This window comes from Pseudophryne corroboree, chromosome 5, assembly GCF_028390025.1.
Source record: "Pseudophryne corroboree isolate aPseCor3 chromosome 5, aPseCor3.hap2, whole genome shotgun sequence".
NCBI lineage: Eukaryota > Metazoa > Chordata > Amphibia > Anura > Myobatrachidae > Pseudophryne > Pseudophryne corroboree.
The window spans coordinates 502362667-502381700 of NC_086448.1; the positions used below are offsets into that span (position 1 = coordinate 502362667).

Sequence of the window (19034 nt, forward strand, 5' to 3'; positions counted from 1 at the left end):
TACTCCTGCAGGCCATGTCACTGGCATGACTGACGAGTCCTCTCCTAACCGGGATCCCTCCGGAGGATCCTTGAGTGGTACACCTACTGCTGCCACTGCTGCTGCTGCTGCTGGGAGTCGATCGTCATCCCACAGGGGGGAAGTCGGAGACTGCTTGTACTACTTCAACTAAGCAATTGACTGTCCAACAGTTCTTTGCAAGGAAGATGAAATATGACAGTAATCATCCTGTTGCAAAGCGGATAACTGAGGCCTTGACAGATATGTTGGTGTTAGACGTGCATCCCGTAGCCGCCATTGGTGCAGACAATTGATGGAGGTAGTGTGTCCCCGGCACCAAATCCCATCTAGATTCCACTTCACTATGAAAGCGATTTCCGGACTGTACAGGGACATTAAGATAAGTGCCCTCAGTGTCCTGAAAAATGCAGCTGTACCCAGTGTCCACTTAACCACGGACATGTGGACTAGTGGAGCAGGATAAACTAAGGACTACATGACTGTGACAGCCCACTGGGTAGATGTATTGCCTCCTGCAGCAACAACAGCAGCAGCACCAGTAGCAGCATCTCACAAATGCCAGCTCGTTCCTAGGCAGGCTACACTGTGTATCACAGTTTTCCATAGGAGGCATACCGCTGACAACCTCTTACGGAAACTGAGGGACATCATCGCACAATGGCTTACTCCACTTAGACTCCCCTGGGGATTTGTGATATCGGACAATGCCACCAATATTGTACGTGCATTACATCTGGGCAAATTCCAGCATGTCCCATGTTTTGCACATACAATTAATTTGGTGGTGCAGAATTTTCTGAAAAATGACAGGATATGCTGTTGGTGGCCTGAAAAATTGTGGGCCACTTTCGGCATTCAGCCACCATGTGCCGAAGGCTGGAGTGCCAGCAAACACTCCTGAACCTGCCCTGCCATCAACTGAAGCAAGAGGTGGTAACAAGGTCGAGTTGAACACTTTATATGCTTCAGAGGATGGAGGAGCAGCAAAAAGCCATTCAAGCCTATATATCCTGCTACGATATAGGCAAAGGAGGGGGAATGCCCTTGACTCAAGCGCAGTGGGGAATGATTGTTGTTTTGTGCAAGGTTCTCCAACCCTTCGAACTTGCCACACGTGCAGTCAGTTCAGACACTGCCAGCTTGAGTCAGGTCATTCTCATTCCCCTCATCAGGCTTTTGCAGAAGCAGCTGAAGAAATTGAAGGAGGAGCTAATACGGAGTGTTTCCGCTAAGTATGCTGGACTTGTGAATGGAGCCCTTCATTCGCTTTGCCAGGATTCAAGGGTGGTCAATCTGTTGAAATCATAGCACTACATTTTGGCCACCGTGCTCGATTCTAGGTTTAAAGCCTACATTGTAGCTCTCTTTCCAGCAGACACAAGTCTGCAGAGATTCAAAAACCTGCCGGTGAGACAATTGTTAACTGAAGCGGAACGTGATCTGTCAACAGCTCCTCCTTCATTTTCTCCCGCAACTGGGGCTGTGAGGAAAAGGATAACATTTCCCAGCACACCCGCAGGCGGCGATGCAGAGCAGTCAGAATCAAGTGTTGACATCTGGTCCGGCCTAAAGGAGCTGCCAACAAGTACTGACATGTCTACTGTCACTGCATATGTGTCACGCAGCGTGTGCTTACCGCTGCGGGTCCCGCCGTTTGTCCGTTGCCAGAGGGCTGGGTCGGGCAGCATGAATGCGGCTCCCTGGAGGCTGGAGGGTATCCGTTCACATGGTCGACCATGTTATGGTCGTCAGTCATTAGGTCGACCACTATTGGTCGACATTGACATGGTCGACATGGACACATGGTCGACACATGAAAATGGTCGACACGTGAAATGTCGACACATGAAAAGGTCGACATGAGTTTTTAAACTTTTTTTTCTTTTGGGGAACTTTTCCATACTTTACGATCCACGTGGACTACGATTGGAACGGTAATCTGTGCCGAGCGAAGCGGTAGCGGATCGAAGGCACCATGCCCGAAGCATGGCGAGGGAAGCGAGCCATGCAAGGGGACGCGGTGCACTAATTGGGGTTCCCAGTCACTTTACGCAAAAAACTACACAAAAAAAGTAAAGAAACTTATGTCGACCTTTTCATGTGTCGACCATTTTCATGTGTCGACCATGTGTCCATGTCGACCAATAGTGGTCGACCTAATGACTGTCGACCATAACATGGTCGACCATTCATACCGGAACCAGGCTGGAGGGAGGACCTAGTGGCCAGCAGCTGCCTGGCGTGTCTGCAGTGCTGGGAACGGCCATGTTGGAGACCAATGGTAGCTCCAATTAGCGTGAAGGGTGAGTGCCAGCCAATCCTGTTTTCCTGTTGCAAATAAATAGACTGGGAATATTGCATTCTGTGGCAGTGCTTTGTTGTGGTTACTCTTTACCTAGCTCTGTGCTCTCGCAGTTTGTGCATCTCTTGTAATTGGTTCCGTCAGGATCTCCGAATTCTCAGCTGACTCTCGCTGTACAATGCTCGCCAGCTCTCCACTGTGCAGTCATGGTCGACCGTTCTCCCACCAGTGCCTTTGGGTTCCGCAGGATTCTCGTGGCGGTTCGCCAGCTGCAGTTTGAGTTATTCATCCACGTCTTCGTATCATCCAGCATCCAGTTTTCACAGTTCTTCATCCACGTCTTTATATCATCCAGCATCCAGTTTTCACAGTTCTTCATCCACGTCTTCATATCATCCAGCATCCAGTTTTCACAGTTCATCATCCCCGTCTTCATATCATTCAGCATCCAGTTTTCACAGCTCTTCATCCACGTCTTCATATCATCCAGCATCCAGTTTTCACAGTACGTCATCCACGTCTTCATATCATCCAGCATCCAGTTTTCACAGTTCTTCATCCACGTCTTCAAATCATCCAGCATCCAGTTTTCACAGTTCTTCATCCACGTGTTCATATCATCCAGCATCCAGTCTTCACAGTTCTCCACATACGTTTTCACATCACCCAGCATCCAGTTTTTACAGTTCTTCGTTCACATCTTGTGCCAGTCAATGACTTCATTCCCTGCAGTTCCCTAATCCTGAACTTTTGCCTCAGCTTCTCAGTTCTGTTGTTTTAAATAAATATATGAGTAGGAATTACAGTATCTTCGTCCTCCTTGTTTCCAGCACTCAGGGGGCATCCGCTCCTTCGGTTGGACTGAGTCCAACGAATCCACAAACACAGCCTGCCCTGACAATATGATGCTGTCACCATTGAAAGAATGGTTGAGATTTATATGGGTGACACAGCATCCAAGTAGGCATGTCAGATAGTCCGTATGTATACTGGCAGGAAATAAAGGTAATTTGGAGACCCTTGCACAAACTGGCTTTATTTTACCTAAGTTGTCCCCTCTCCAGTGTGTACTCTGAAACAGTCTTTAGTGCAGCCGGTAACCTTGTCAGTGATCAGCGTAGGAATTTACTTCCAGAAAATGTGGAGAAGATGATGTTCATCAAAATTAATTCTAAATTCCTCCGGGAAAACCTTTACCAGCAATTGCCTCCTAAAAGTACACAGGGACCTGTGATGGTGGATTCCAGTGGGGACAAATTAATACTCTGTGAGGAATAGGATGTACACACTGAAAGGGGTGAGGAAACGGAGGATGAGGATAAGGGTGACATCTTGCCTCTGTAGAGCTAGTTTGTGCAAGGAGAGATGAATTGCTTCTTTTTTGGTGGGGGCCCAAACAAATTAATAATTTCAGCCACAGTCGTGTGGCAGACCCTGTCGCTGAAATGATTGGTTTGTTAACGTGTTCATGTCCTGTTTATACAACATAAGGGTTGGTGGGAGCAATTCCATCTTGCACCTCTTTTTTTCTTTGCATTACAGTATGTGCTCTTTGGGGCCTAGTTTTTAAAACTGCCATCCGGCCTGCCACTGCAGTGCCAATCCAAGATGGACCAGGTGTTTGTGCCGCCCACTTGGGTCACTTAGCTTAGTCATCCAGCAACCTCATTGCACCTCTTTTTCTTGTTTGCATTATGTGCTCTTTGGGGTCTAGTTTTTAAAACTGCCATCCTGTCTGACACTGCAGTTCTACTCCTAGATGGGCCAGGTGTATCTGCCGCTCACTTTGGTCGCTTAGCTTAGACATCCAGCTACCTCATTGCACCTCTTTTTCTTCTTTGCATTATGTGCTCTTTGGGGCCTAGTTTTTAAAAGTGCCATCCTGTCTGCCACTGCAGTGCCACTCATAGATGGGCCAGGTGTTTGTGGCGCCCACTTGGGTCACTTAGCTTAGTCATCCAGCGACCTTGGTGCAACCTTGTGGCCTAAAAACAATATTGTGAGGTGTTCAGAATAGACTGGAAAAGAGTGGAAATAAATGTTATTGAGGTTAATAATACCGAAAAATCAAAATTACCCGCAAATTCTGTGATTTTCGTTGTTTTCGTGTTTTTAAAAACAAATCATCAAGATCCAACACCAAAACCAAAAACCGAAAGTGTGGTATTAGCAAAATCAATCCAGACCAAAAACACAAGCGGGGATCCAGATCCAAAACCAAAACACGAATAGTGCCCACCGCACATCTCTACTGAAAATACTGTATTTTCCAATAATAATTGAAACAATTCCTGCTGTGGAAAAAAAATCATCTAATTGGAGATAATATAATATGGTGTAATAAAAATAGTAAAAACAGAAAAACATATCATATAAAAGTACAGATGAAAAATAATAGAAATGTAGTAGGCATTACAACAAATAATGTTTTTCAAAGAATGGCTGGCTCATCCTCCGATATACCTGTATCCAAAGTTTTGTTCATTATGAGCACTCCAGAGAGCTCTAATTAGAGATACATTAATTTTAACAGCCCTGTGTATTAGCCATTCACAGGTTAAAAACTATCTACTAATTTGTCAAATAAAGAAAAACAGCATATACCAAAATTGCACCCAAATAATGGCCTAGTAGGCACCCTTAGAGGAATCCCTTCACTACATACAGTATAAACAACAATATATAAATAATGATACCTTAACCTGGCACTAATGAATATTACTAAAGAAAGGGAGTGACCTTCACCGATTGATCATTTCCTGATAATATATGTAGCCAACCATGACAAGTGATTATGGTTTTTAATACCTTTAATGAGTATCTTATTTGTAGGCGGTGCTCCCCCAAGGTAAGAACATCTTAATTGGTAGAACAGGTACTTTGCTGCAAGAGAGCAGAAAGAGAAGAAATAACGTATTTGTGGGGGCACTCTTTGTATAATTGAAATATTAAAATGTAACTTTTAATTAGATAATATATTTAAAATAACAAAATGTTAATTTTGAAGAAAGGTAAGTGTTTTCCTATAAGGAAATGTAGGTCTCTCATTGTTTATTAATATCACGGAGATGGGATTGTCAGTTTCTCTGCCAACCTGGGTGTAAATTATTATATTAATATAGCAGCTTCCAATAGTTGTATGTACAGTAGACACTTTAGTATGCAGTTATCAGAGTGATATACTAAGTATATTACCACAAAGAGGGGAATGAAAGATGAATGGTTACAGCACTAAAGATGTTTACCAGGTATTCAATATAACTCAATAGATTTTCATTTATTCTAATTCTTGCATGTTTTTCAAGATCTCTTCTTTCTGAATGAAATTAAGTTTGCCCAGGGCAGGATGTTTCAGAAAGAAGTATCTGTATGTTTAAAGTTCCTCAGTTGGAAAATCTTGATAGCAAGACATTTAAGGCATACCTCCCAACTTTTGGGAGGTAGAAAGAGGGACACCCTGCTCAGCGTAGCCGCACCCGCCAAAAAAGGGGGCGTGACCTCAGAAAATGGGGCATGGCCTCACGGTAAAGTCGCGATCACAAACCATGCCCCCATTTGACATCACTATGGGGGCATGGCCAGCGCACTGTGAGCTGCTGGCATGCCCCCTGTCACTCCTGTCTCCGTGAATAGACTCTGTGTGCATGCGCACAGCATCTATTCACCACTGCTCTGCTAAGCAACTGCCTCCCAACTGTCTCCACCATCACGGGACACTGGAGCCTGCGGGTGGGACAGCGGTACAGTCCCCCAAAAATGGGACTGTCCGAGAAAATCAGGACAGATGGGAGGTATGTTTAAGGTGTCTGCAGAAAGTCCTAAAAACACTATGAGTCATGTGTAGAAATGAAAGTTATAATCAAACAGTTTCCAAAACAGAATTAATTATATTTCCACCGGCCAATAATAGTTTCCAACCTGATATCTCTATCACTGTTGAGAACTCGGCAATCATCCCTACCCCACAAGCTCGCTGCCTAGATGTCACTCTTGATGCTGAACTGTCCTTTGTTCCCCACATTCAATCTGTCTCAAGATCATGTTACATACATCTAAGAAACATATCCAAAATACGACCATATCTTACACAAGACACAGCAAAAACTCGAATCCATGCTCTCATTATCTCCAGCACTGATTATTGTAATAGTCTCCTGACCGGTCTTCCCAAACATAGGGGTATATGCAATTGCGGTCGAATTGCCGCAAAAGTCGAAAAACGCGGCATTTTCGACAAAAAAAAACATGTCGAATTGGATTCGACAATGCAATACAGTACTTTTCAACAAAAAAACGGACGTTTCAGATTCGACTTTTTGCAATTCGACATTTGTAAAATTCGACATGTCTGCAGTGGTAAAAATTAGAGATGTGCACCGGACATTTTTCGGGTTTTGTGTTTTGGTTTTGGATTCGGTTCCGCGGCCGTGTTTTGGGTTCGAACGCGTTTTGGCAAAACCTCACCGAATTTTTTTTGTCGGATTCGGGTGTGTTTTGGATTCGGGTGTTTTTTTCAAAAAAACCTAAAAAACAGCTTAAATCATTGCATTTGGGGGTCATTTTGATCCCATAGTATTATCAACCTCAATAACCATAATTCACACTTATTTACAGTCTATTCTGAATACCTCACACCTCACAATATTATTTTTAGTCCTAAAATTTGCACCGAGGTCGCTGGATGACTAAGCTCAGCGACCCAAGTGGCCGACACAAACACCTGGCCCATCTATGAGTGGAACTGCAGTGTTACGCAGGATGGCCCTTCCAAAAAACACTCCCCAAACAGCACATGACGCAAAGAAAAAAAGAGGCGCAATGAGGTAGCTGTGTGACTAAGCTAAGCGACCCAAGTGGCCGACACAAACACCTGGCCCATCTAGGAGTGGCACTGCAGTGTCACGCAGGCTGGCCCTTCAAAAAACTACTCCCCAAACAGCACATGACGCAAAGAAAAAAAGAGGCGCAATGAGGTAGCTGTGTGAGTAAGCTAAGCGACCCAAGTGGCCGACACAAACACCTGGCCCATCTAGGAGTGGCACTGCAGTGTCACGCAGGATGGCCCTTCAAAAAACTACTCCCCAAACAGCACATGATGCAAAGAAAAAAAGAGGCGCAATGAGGTAGCTGTGTGAGTAAGCTAAGCGACCCTAGTGGCCGACACAAACACCTGGCCCATCTAGGAGTGGCACTGCAGTGTCACGCAGGCTGGCCCTTCAAAAAACTACTCCCCAAACAGCACATGACGCAAAGAAAAATTTAAGAAAAAAGAGGTGCAAGATGGAATTGTCCTTGGGCCCTCCCACCCACCCTTTTGTTCTATAAACAGGACATGCACACTTTAACCAACCCATCATTTCAGTGACAGGGTCTGCCACACGACTGTGACTGAAATGACGGGTTGGTTTGGACCCCCACCAAAAAAGAAGCAATTAATCTCTCCTTGCACAAACTGGCTCTACAGAGGCAAGATGTCCACCTCATCATCATCCTCCGATTCATCACTGTGTACATCCCCCTCCTCACAGATTATCAATTCGTCCCCACTGGAATCCACCATCTCAGCTCCCTGTGTACTTTGTGGAGGCAATTGCTGCTGGTCAATGTCTCCACGGAGGAATTGATTATAATTAATTTTGATGAACATCATCTTCTCCACATTTTCTGGAAGTAACCTCGTACGCCGATTGCTGACAAGGTGAGCGGCGGCACTAAACACTCTTTCGGAATACACACTTGTGGGAGGGCAACTTAGGTAGAATAATGCCAGTTTGTGCAAGGGCCTCCAAATTGCCTCTTTTTCCTGCCAGTATACGTACGGACTGTCTGATGTGCCTACTTGGATGCGGTCACTCATATAATCCTCCACCATTCTTTCAGTGGTGAGAGAATCATATGCAGTGACAGTAGACGACATGTCCGTAATCGTTGTCAGGTCCTTTAGTCCGGACCAGATGTCAGCATCAGCAGTCGCTCCAGACTGCCCTGCATCACCGCCAGCGGGTGGGCTCGGAATTCTGAGCCTTTTCCTCGCACCCCCAATTGCGGGAGAATGTGAAGGAGGAGCTGTTGACCGATCAAGTTCCACTTGACTTGATAATTTTCTCACCAGCAGGTCTTTGAACCCCTGCAGACTTGTGTCTGCCGGAAAAAGAGATACAACGTAGGTTTTAAATCTAGGATCGAGCACGGTGGCCAAAATGTAGTGCTCTGATTTCAACAGATTGACCACCCGTGAATCCTGGTTAAGCGAATGAAGGGCTCCATCCACAAGTCCCACATGCCTAGCGGAATCGCTCTTTCTTAGCTCCTCCTTCAATGTCTCCAGCTTCTTCTGCAAAAGCCTGATGAGGGGAATGACCTGACTCAGGCTGGCAGTGTCTGAACTGACTTCACGTGTGGCAAGCTCAAAAGGTTGCAGAACCTTGCACAACGTTGAAATCATTCTCCACTGCGCTTGAGACAGGTGCATTCCACCTCCTTTGCCTATATCGTGGCCAGATGTATAGGCTTGAATGGCCTTTTGCTGCTCCTCCAACCTCTGAAGCATATAGAGGGTTGAATTCCACCTCGTTACCACTTCTTGCTTCAGATGATGGCAGGGCAGGTTCAGGCATTTTTGGTGTTGCTCCAGTCTTCTGTACGTGGTGCCTGTACGCCGAAAGTGTCCCGCAATTCTTCTGGCCACCGACAGCATCTCTTGCACGCCCCACTCATTTTTTTAATAATTCTGCACCACCAAATTTCAAGGTATGTGCAAAACATGGGACGTGCTGGAATTTGCCCAGATATAATGCACGCACAATATTGCTGGCGTTGTCCGATGCCACAAATCCACAGGAGAGTCCAATTGGGGTAAGCCATTCTGCGATGATCTTCCTCAGTTGCCGTAAGAGGTTTTCAGCTGTGTGCGTATTCTGGAAAGCGGTGATACAAAGCGTAGCCTGCCTAGGAAAGAGTTGGCGTTTGCGAGATGCTTCTACTGGTGCCGCCGCTGCTGTTCTTGCGGCGGGAGTCAATACATCTACCCAGTGGGCTGTCACAGTCATATAGTCCTGAGTCTTCCCTGCTCCACTTGTCCACATGTCCGTGGTTAAGTGGACATTGGGTACAACTGCTTTTTTTAGGACACTGGTGAGTCTTTTTCTGAGGTCTGTGTACATTTTCGGTATCGCATGCCTAGAGAAATGGAACCTAGATGGTATTTGGTACCGGGGACACAGTACCTCAAACAAGTCTATAGTTGGCTCTGCAGTAATGATGGATACCGGAACCACGTTTCTCACCGCCCAGGATGCCAAGGCCTCAGTTATCCGCTTTGCAGCAGGATGACTGCTGTGATATTTCACCTTCCTCGCAAAGGACTGTTGGACAGTCAATTGCTTGGTGGAAGTAGTAAAAGTGGTCTTACGACTTCCCCTCTGGGATGACCATCGACTCCCAGCAGCAACAACAGCAGCGCCAGCAGCAGTAGGCGTTACACTCAAGGATGCATCGGAGGAATCCCAGGCAGGAGAGGACTCGTCAGAATTGCCAGTGACATGGCCTGCAGGACTATTGGCATTCCTGGGGAAGGAGGAAATTGACACTGAGGGAGTTGGTGGGGTGGTTTGCGTGAGCTTGGTTACAAGAGGAAGGGATTTACTGGTCAGTGGACTGCTTCCGCTGTCGCCCAAAGTTTTTGAACTTGTCACTGACTTATGATGAATGCGCTGCAGGTGACGTATAAGGGAGGATGTTCCGAGGTGGTTAACGTCCTTACCCCTACTTATTACAGCTTGACAAAGGCAACACACGGCTTGACACCTGTTGTCCGCATTTCTGTTGAAATACTTCCACACCGAAGAGCTGATTTTTTTGGTATTTTCACCAGGCATGTCAATGGCCATATTCCTCCCACGGACAACAGGTGTCTCCCCGGGTGCCTGACTTAAACAAACCACCTCACCATCAGAATCCTCCTTGTCAATTTCCTCCCCAGCGCCAGCAACACCCATATCCTCCTCATCCTGGTGTACTTCAACACTGACATCTTCAATCTGACTATCAGGAACTGGACTGCGGGTGCTCCTTCCAGCACTTGCAGGGGGCGTGCAAATGGTGGAAGGCGCATGCTCTTCACGTCCAGTGTTGGGAAGGTCAGGCATCGCAACCGACACAATTGGACTCTCCTTGTGGATTTGTGATTTCGAAGAACGCACAGTTCTTTGCTGTGCTTTTGCCAGCTTAAGTCTTTTTATTTTTCTAGCAAGAGGCTGAGTGCTTCCATCCTCATGTGAAGCTGAACCACTAGCCATGAACATAGGCCAGGGCCTCAGCCGTTCCTTGCCACTCCGTGTGGTAAATGGCATATTGGCAAGTTTACGCTTCTCCTCCGACGATTTTATTTTAGATTTTTGAGTCCTTTTTTTACTGATATTTTGTGTTTTGGATTTTACATGCTCTGTACTATGACATTGGGCATCGGCCTTGGCAGACGACGTTGATGGAATTTCATCGTCTCGGCCATGACTAGTGGCAGCAGCTTCAGCACGAGGTGGAAGTGGATCTTGATCTTTCCCTATTTTTGGAACCTCAACATTTTTGTTCTCCATATTTTAATAGGCACAACTAAAAGGCACCTCAGGTAAACAATGGAGATGGATGGATACTAGTATACTTATGGATGACGAGTGAATGACGACACAGAGGTAGCTACAGCCGTGGACTACCGTACTGCGTCTGCTAGTATAGAGATGATAATGATATAAAAAATATATATATATCACTACTGCAGGTATATATATATAATGACGGACCTGCTGGACGCTGTCAGCAGACTGCTGAACTACTAGTATGAAGAAGATAGAAAAAAAAACCCACCACAGGTAGGTATACAATTATGGACGAGCACTGACGACACAGAGGTAGCCACAGCCGTGGACTACCGTACTGCGTCTGCTAATATAGAGATGATAATGATATAAAAAATATATATATATCACTACTGCAGGTATATATAATATATAATGACGGACCTGCTGGACGCTGTCAGCAGACTGCTGAACTACTAGTATGAAGAAGATAGAAAAAAAAAAACCCACCACAGGTAGGTATACAATTATGGACGAGCACTGACGACACAGAGGTAGCCACAGCCGTGGACTACCGTACTGCGTCTGCTAATATAGAGATGATAATGATATAAAAAATATATATATCACTACTGCAGGTATATATAATATATAATGACGGACCTGCTGGACGCTGTCAGCAGACTGCTGAACTACTAGTATGAAGAAGATAGAAAAAAAAAAACCCAACCACAGGTAGGTAGACAATTATGGACGAGCACTGACGACACAGAGGTAGCCACAGCCGTGGACTACCGTACTGCGTCTGCTAATATAGAGATGATAATGATATAAAAAATATATATATATCACTACTGCAGGTATATATATATAATATATAATGACGGACCTGCTGGACGCTGTCAGCAGACTGCTGAACTACTAGTATGAAGAAGATAGAAGAAAAAAAAACCCACCACAGGTAGGTATACAATTATGGACGAGCACTGACGACACAGAGGTAGCCACAGCCGTGGACTACCGTACTGCGTCTGCTAATATAGAGATGATAATGATATAAAAAATATATATATATCACTACTGCAGGTATATATAATATATAATGACGGACCTGCTGGACACTGTCAGCAGACTGCTGAACTACTAGTATGAAGAAGATAGAAAAAAAAAAACCCCACCACAGGTAGGTATACAATTATGGACGAGCACTGACGACACAGAGGTAGCCACAGCCGTGGACTACCGTACTTCGTCTGCTAATATAGAGATGATAATGATATAAAAAATATATATATATCACTACTGCAGGTATATATAATATATAATGACGGACCTGCTGGACGCTGTCAGCAGACTGCTGAACTACTAGTAAGAAGAAGATAGAAACAAAAAAACACCCACCACAGGTAGGTATACAATTATGGACGAGCACCGACGACACAGAGGTAGCTACAGCCGTGGACTACCGTACTGCGTCTGCTAATATAGATGATAAAGATGATAGAGATGAACAAAAAAAATATAACACTACTGCAGGTAAATATTTATATAATATAATGAATGACGGACCTGCTGGACACTGTCAGCAGAATGCGTTTATAGAATAAAATAAAAAACACCACAGGAGTGTTTGTTTAACTTTTTCAGGCAGACAATATACTGGTGGTCAGTGGTCACACTGGCAGCAAAAGTGTGCACTGTACTCCTGCTATAACTGCTCCCCAGTCTCCCCCACAATTAAGCTGTGTGAGCAGCACTGGCAGTGAGCACTCAGCACAGTCAGATATAATACATACATAGATGATATATTATCATTATCATATTATCATGCAGCACACTGAGGCTGAGCACAGATATGGTATGTGACTGTGTATCGTTTTTTTTCAGGCAGAGAACCGATTAAAATTAAACTGGTGGTCACACTATCAGCAAAACTCTGCTGCACTGTACTGAGTACTCCTCCTAATGCTCCCCAAATTAGTAAATCAACTCAAGTGTCTCTGACTCTCTAATCTAATCTAAACGGAGAGGACGCCAGCCACGTCCTCTCCCTATCAATCTCAATGCACGTGTGAAAATGGCGGCGACGCGCGGCTCCTTATATAGAATCCGAGTCTCGCGAGAATCCGACAGCGGGATGATGACGTTCGGGCGCACTCGGGTTAACCGAGCAAGGCGGGAGGATCCGAGTCTGCTCGGACCCGTGCAAAAAAGGCTGAAGTTCGTGGGGGTTCGGATTCCGAGGAACCGAACCCGCTCATCTCTAGTAAAAATGCGGCTTTTTGACAAAAGTATATTCAATTGAAGAATGTCGATTCGACAACAGTGCTTTTCGACAGTAATTTTGTCAATTTAATTCCGCCTCACTTTGCTGGCGGAATCTAATAAAAAAATTGAAAAACATTTTTTTTGTGTTTTTTTTTATTGCTGATAGCATATCTATTTATATTAGAAGGGATTATGTACTTGGTTTGTCTATTAGGAGACACAAGTATTATTTATATATTTTTTAAAAGATTTTTTTTTCTTTTAACTGACTATTAGAGAGAGCATGGTTTTCAGTGGGAAGGGGTGGGAATGGGTTAAAATCCTGAAAAAAAAATGCGTGGGGTCGCCCCTCCTAAGCATAACCAGCCTCATGCTTTGAGCCAGTCCTGGTTGTAAAAATACAGGGAAAAAATTGACAGGGGACCCCCCGTATTTTTAGAACCACAGGGTACCTCGGCCAGGGGTGACTACTTGGGGATTTAATGCCACGGCTGCAGGGACCGGTATAAAAGTGTCCCCCGGCTGTGGCATTATCTCTCCAGCTAGTGGAGCCCGGTGCTGGTGTTAAAAATACGGGGGACCCCTACGCTTTTTGTCCCCCGTATTTTTTGCACCAGGACCGGATGCAGAGCCCGGTGCTTGTTCTAAAAATACGGGGGATCCCCTGTCAATTTCTCCCCGTATTTTTACAACCAGGACCGGCTCAAAGAGCCCGAGGCTGGTTATGCTTAAGAGGGGGGACCCCACGCAATTTTTTTGAGGGTTTTTTAACCATTTTTGTGCCGTCCGAAAAGTCGAATCCAGGACGCACTTATCCGTCAATTGGTCCATTTTTTTCCGACAGAGGGACTGTCGAATCCGTTTTTAATTGAATATGTCGAATTCCGGCACCCGCCGGCCGGGATTCGACGGTCGAATTGTGTCGAATTTAAAAACGGGCAAAAAAAAGCCGCAATTCGCACGGAATTGCATATACCCCATAGGCTCTCACCACTACAATCCATTTTGAATGCAGCTGCAAGGCTAATCTTCCTCGCTAGACGTTCATCGTCTGCAGATCCGCTCTGTCAGTCCCTCCATTGGTTACCGGTATTCATTTCTAACGTATTAAATATAAAATACTTTTACTGACATACAAGGCTATTAACCAAACTGCACCAACATACATCTCTTCACTCATCTCAAAATATCTCCCTACCCGACCTCTCCGCTCTTCACAAGATCTACGTTTCTCATCCACACGCATTACTGTTCACACTCAAAATTACAGGACTTTATCCAGGCTTCCCCCACTCTGTGGAATGCCCTCCCACGCACAATAAGACTCGCCTCTAGTCTCCAAACCTTTAACCGTTCCCTGAAAACTCCCCTCTTTCTGACAAGCCTATCAAATTCCAGACCCACCCACATAACCTTCAGTGCTTCCCTATCTAATTACATCCTCTCTGTACAGTATACATAACATCACATATTTTGTCCTTCTTTACTCTCACAACCTCCTGACACTTGGCCAACATTGCGGGGTATCATCATACAACCCATTAAGAACCTAGCAATCTGGTGGACCATTATGCAATAGATAGCATCTATCCTTGTGTATCTATGCCTATTTCCCTATAGTTTGTTAGCGTGCGAGCAGGGCCTTCCTACCTCTATGTCTGTCTGTTTTTACCAAGCTTTGTTCTATTACTGTTGTTCTAATTGTAAAGCGCAACGGAATATGCTGCGCAATATAAGAAACTGTTAATAAATAAATAATAAATCAAACCATAGTTGCCTACCCTCCTGCATTCTGCAGGAGACTCCCTGAGATAGTAGCAATTTACCTGACTCCCTGAATAGTCCAGCAATCTCCCTGATTGCACCATACCCCCATTATCTAGCTGTTACATTCTTGGCGGGGCAGAGCCGTCTTAACAGCAGTGTAGGCCCCTGGGCACAGCAATGCACTGGGCCCCCTACCCACTCATCAGCGGTAGGGGTGGGGGGGTGCTATCAGCGGCAGCTTTGATGTCCCGCGGGCAGAAGGGGGGTTCTATCTTCCGCTCAGCATGTAGGACCTGGAGAAATAATTTCTGCTAATTACTCCTTTACTGCACAGATGGGGCAGGAAGGAGAACATTAAACTGTAGAAGGGGACATTGGGCTGAATGAAGGAGCCAGGGTACGTGACTTCCAGGGTGGTAGGGGGTGTTTAATAAGCAGGGGAGGGGTGGATAGTGGAGTGGGCTTAATATTCATAATTTTCTGGTGGGAGAGCAGCTTGCTTTACTGCAGATATCTCCAGTTCCTGGAAATAGATTTCCTAGTTTTAATGGGATAAAAAAACTAGAGAGTCTCACCTTTCAGGAGGTGCTGGGGACTTGGGGATCAGAGTTCAGGAGCCAAAGCAATCCACCAATGAAAATATAAAACTGCATATTGGGCATGTGGAGCTGGAGCAAGGACCAGCTGCTTGAAAGCTGATATTTCTGGTTCTGGGCATAGTAGAGACAAGCTGCCAGTGTCTACTGAAAGGGGAGAGTCCCAGCTTTTGGAGTGTACCCTCAGAAAAACTAAGTCAGACAGAACTCGATATATCTGGCTGGGAAGAGCAATTAACAGGCTTGGATGGGGACCATTGCTTTGAAGTCGAATATCTCTGGTTCCTCAGGGCCGATTTTCAAAAATCTGGTACCCCTGGAAAGAGGGGACCCTCAGCTATCAGCCTAGGGCCCTTTTACTCCTAGGCTGATAGCTCCTAGGCTGATAACGTCTCTCCCATAGATCGAGGAGAGGAGAGGAGAAGAGTGGCGCCGGCGGAGGAGGTCTGCAGCGGTCTGGATCAGGAACGGGGATAGTAAGCATACTTTTTTTATATTTTATTTTCTTTCAGCGGCACTACAGGGGGCACAACTGGGGGCGTAACTGACCACGCCCCCATTTGAAGCCACGCCCCTATACTTTGCCCGGGGCGCCACAAGGGCAAGAACCGGCCCTGGGAGGCGGCATAGTGTTTGCACGGCTGCTAAAGACTGCTAGCGAGCGAACAACTCGGAATGACCACCGTAAAGCACACAGGATCCTAATAGTCAAACGTATGTGACACAGTAGATATTTTTATCAGTGCAGATGGAATTTTGTAATCAGAATGTTCATAAAATAGATTATATGTAAACAAATCCAATCTGGCAGATGTCAGACATTCTGGAAAACACAGCATGAAACCGGGTTTAGTATGAAATACCTACAGTCAAACTACCGGCAACAATTGACCGACGGTCAAAATCCTAACATGGTCAAAATACAGACAAGGTCAAAATACTGACATTTAAAATACTGACAGGGTCAAAATACCAACAGTTAAAATGTCGACAGGTCAAAAAGTAGACACACGTTTTTCATTGTTTTTTGGTGGATGTGTATATTGACATAGGTCGACAAGGACAGCGTACAAGTGTACCGCGTCCCCTCGCCATGCATCAGGCATTGTGCCTCGCTGCGCTCAACACACTATTATATTCCCCCTCTAGGTCCACTGGGATGGTAAAGTATGAATAAGTCAGTTTCAATAAAAAAAAATAATGAAAAACTCATGTCGACTTTTTGACCTATCGACATTTTAAATGTCGGTATTTTGACCTTGTCTGTATTTTAAATGTTGGAATTTTGACCATGTTGGGATTTTGACCTTGTCGGTATGTTGCCGGTATGTTGACCGTTGGTCAATGGTTGTTGGTATTTTGGCCATCGGGATTTTGATTGCAGGTAAATTGACCGCATCCCCATGCAAGCTATTGTAAAAACAAAAACACCTTTGATGATCACTGTTTGTATCTAAAGATTTGGAGCTAGTACAATAAATAGCAGATACAAATGAAGTCAATTCAATAACTTCACTAAGATTAATTTTACTTGTTGCTTTCAGCTATCCAGTTGTACTGTATGTTTGTTGTCTCAGAGATTTTTTTCTTTGAGTAGGCATATAATTAAGGAAAAAAGAGCCAGTGCGTTGAGCCTGGGCACTTCTATTTCCTTCCCATTTGTCAACTAAGACATTAAATGGGAGGTGAGAGGGTTAACCACACTGGCACTGGAGTAAAGGAACAAAGAATTATGTCTGCTGTCAGCGGTTGTGTGGGGGCGATAGCACTGTTACCCTAGGGCATTGCAGTTTCTTACCCTCTGCAGCACCCCGATGAGAGAACGTGGAGAGAGTGAGAAAGATACCTCTACTCTATATGACAGTAACAGAGATACCTGGTGTGCCGTGAATTCTTCCCCTGTTTCTGGAATGGCAGGTTCTGTGTGCACACTAGGGATAGCAATCGGCCATCGATGATTTAACATCATCAATGATCTATAACTGATGTTGAATACTTTTATTATCAATGGGGGAGAACCAGATGGTTTCCAGCCATCGATGGTTCAGTGCTACCGATTTTTTCCCCTCAAAGTGTCAGGGCACTGAGCTTAGCCCTGCACCCTGACACTCACAAAGCCACAACCCCAGGCTCTGATTGGCCCGCATTGTATTGTACAGTAATGCAGGGGTGACCATCGATGGTTAAAACCATTGATGGTTCCCTTACAGATGGGTTTACACCATCGATGTTATGCATCAATGGTACCATCGATGGTTACCTTGAATGGATAACCCACCAATGACCATCCCTAGTGGCCATCCCTAGTGTGCACCAAGTATGGGGTGACACGTATCGTGATTATATGTGTCACCCCACTGTTGGGCTTGTTCACCATAGTATCTGGTGTTCCCTCAGTGATATCTGATAAGGCGTTGTTGCGCCAATCATTGCGCTCTTATGAGATAGGCATAGAGGGTGAGTGTGGCTTAAAGTGATAGTTGTTAACAATTCACTGCCCCTATTACCAGATATACATTAAGGATATTTTTATATGAATGTTATGATACAAGAAAGAAACACCAAAGAGATATTGCATCATATTTGTAATGGAGTCGAACGGGTATGATGTCCTTATAGGATATTAAAGAGGAGAACAATGGGATAAAAATAAAATAAATAAAAATTAGATAAATAAAATTATTTTGTTTCTAGTTGTTTATTAATATATAGTGGTCCAAGGTATTGTTTCATATGGTCCCATAAGTCTTATATATACAGATAGTCAGTGTACCATAGAGTGTTATGTCACTTTTAATAAACCATATATATAAATGCGAAAGCCCTAACCCACTCACTCATCACTAATTCTCTTACTTCCCGATATGTTAGGAAGATTACATTTAACATAGGTATTCTTCAGGTGGGAAATAGGGAAAGTACGTAATCAGAATTTTAATAAACCTATCCTAAGGGGATGAAAAGCGCTGCGGAATATGTGTGCGCTATATAAATAACTGGTAATAAATAAAATAAAATAAATAAATAATTACATCATCACCGATGCGTGACTTGCGTTGCGTGAACGATAACGCCAAGACGGACAATAAAATCAAAATTTGGATTGCACCTCCAGTGTGTAGAATTTCATTAACTACAAAAATGGTCCTGTCACTTTTACCATATCTGCTACGTGTGCTCCTCAGGTAACGCCAAGAACCATGGATTGATATTAACTTACATTACTAAATCTCAAATTTACATTTCTATAGATTTACAAAATATTAAGACTCCTTTATATTTAAAACCGTGAAAAACAGAAACTCCCATGTGGAGAACGGGTAGAACAGCTAGTAGTGTATAATTGTATTAATAGATTTAACACTATCAATGTGTTGAGTATTGACAAATGTTTTTTGTGGTAGTTGTAGTTATAAGATAGTGTGTCTTAGAGTAATTTTATTGTTTGAAAAACAAGACAAAGTGAAGAAAAAGGAATGTGTAGGAATGAAAAAATTGTGATGTGAA

General features: G+C 44.4%; 1 protein-coding gene across 2 annotated transcripts in view; it reads left to right on the top strand.

Moving 5' to 3' along the window:
* Window positions 1-6031: 6031 nt before the first annotated feature.
* Window positions 6032-19034, top strand: part of LOC134927915 (ovalbumin-related protein X-like) — a 154303-nt gene continuing 141300 nt past the window's right edge. For both annotated transcript variants that reach the window (XM_063923031.1, XM_063923033.1), the window contains exon 1: window positions 6032-6114. In XM_063923031.1, the coding sequence (XP_063779101.1) occupies window positions 6108-6114 (7 nt within the window). In that variant the 5' untranslated portion in view covers window positions 6032-6107. The remainder of the gene's footprint in view (window positions 6115-19034) is intronic.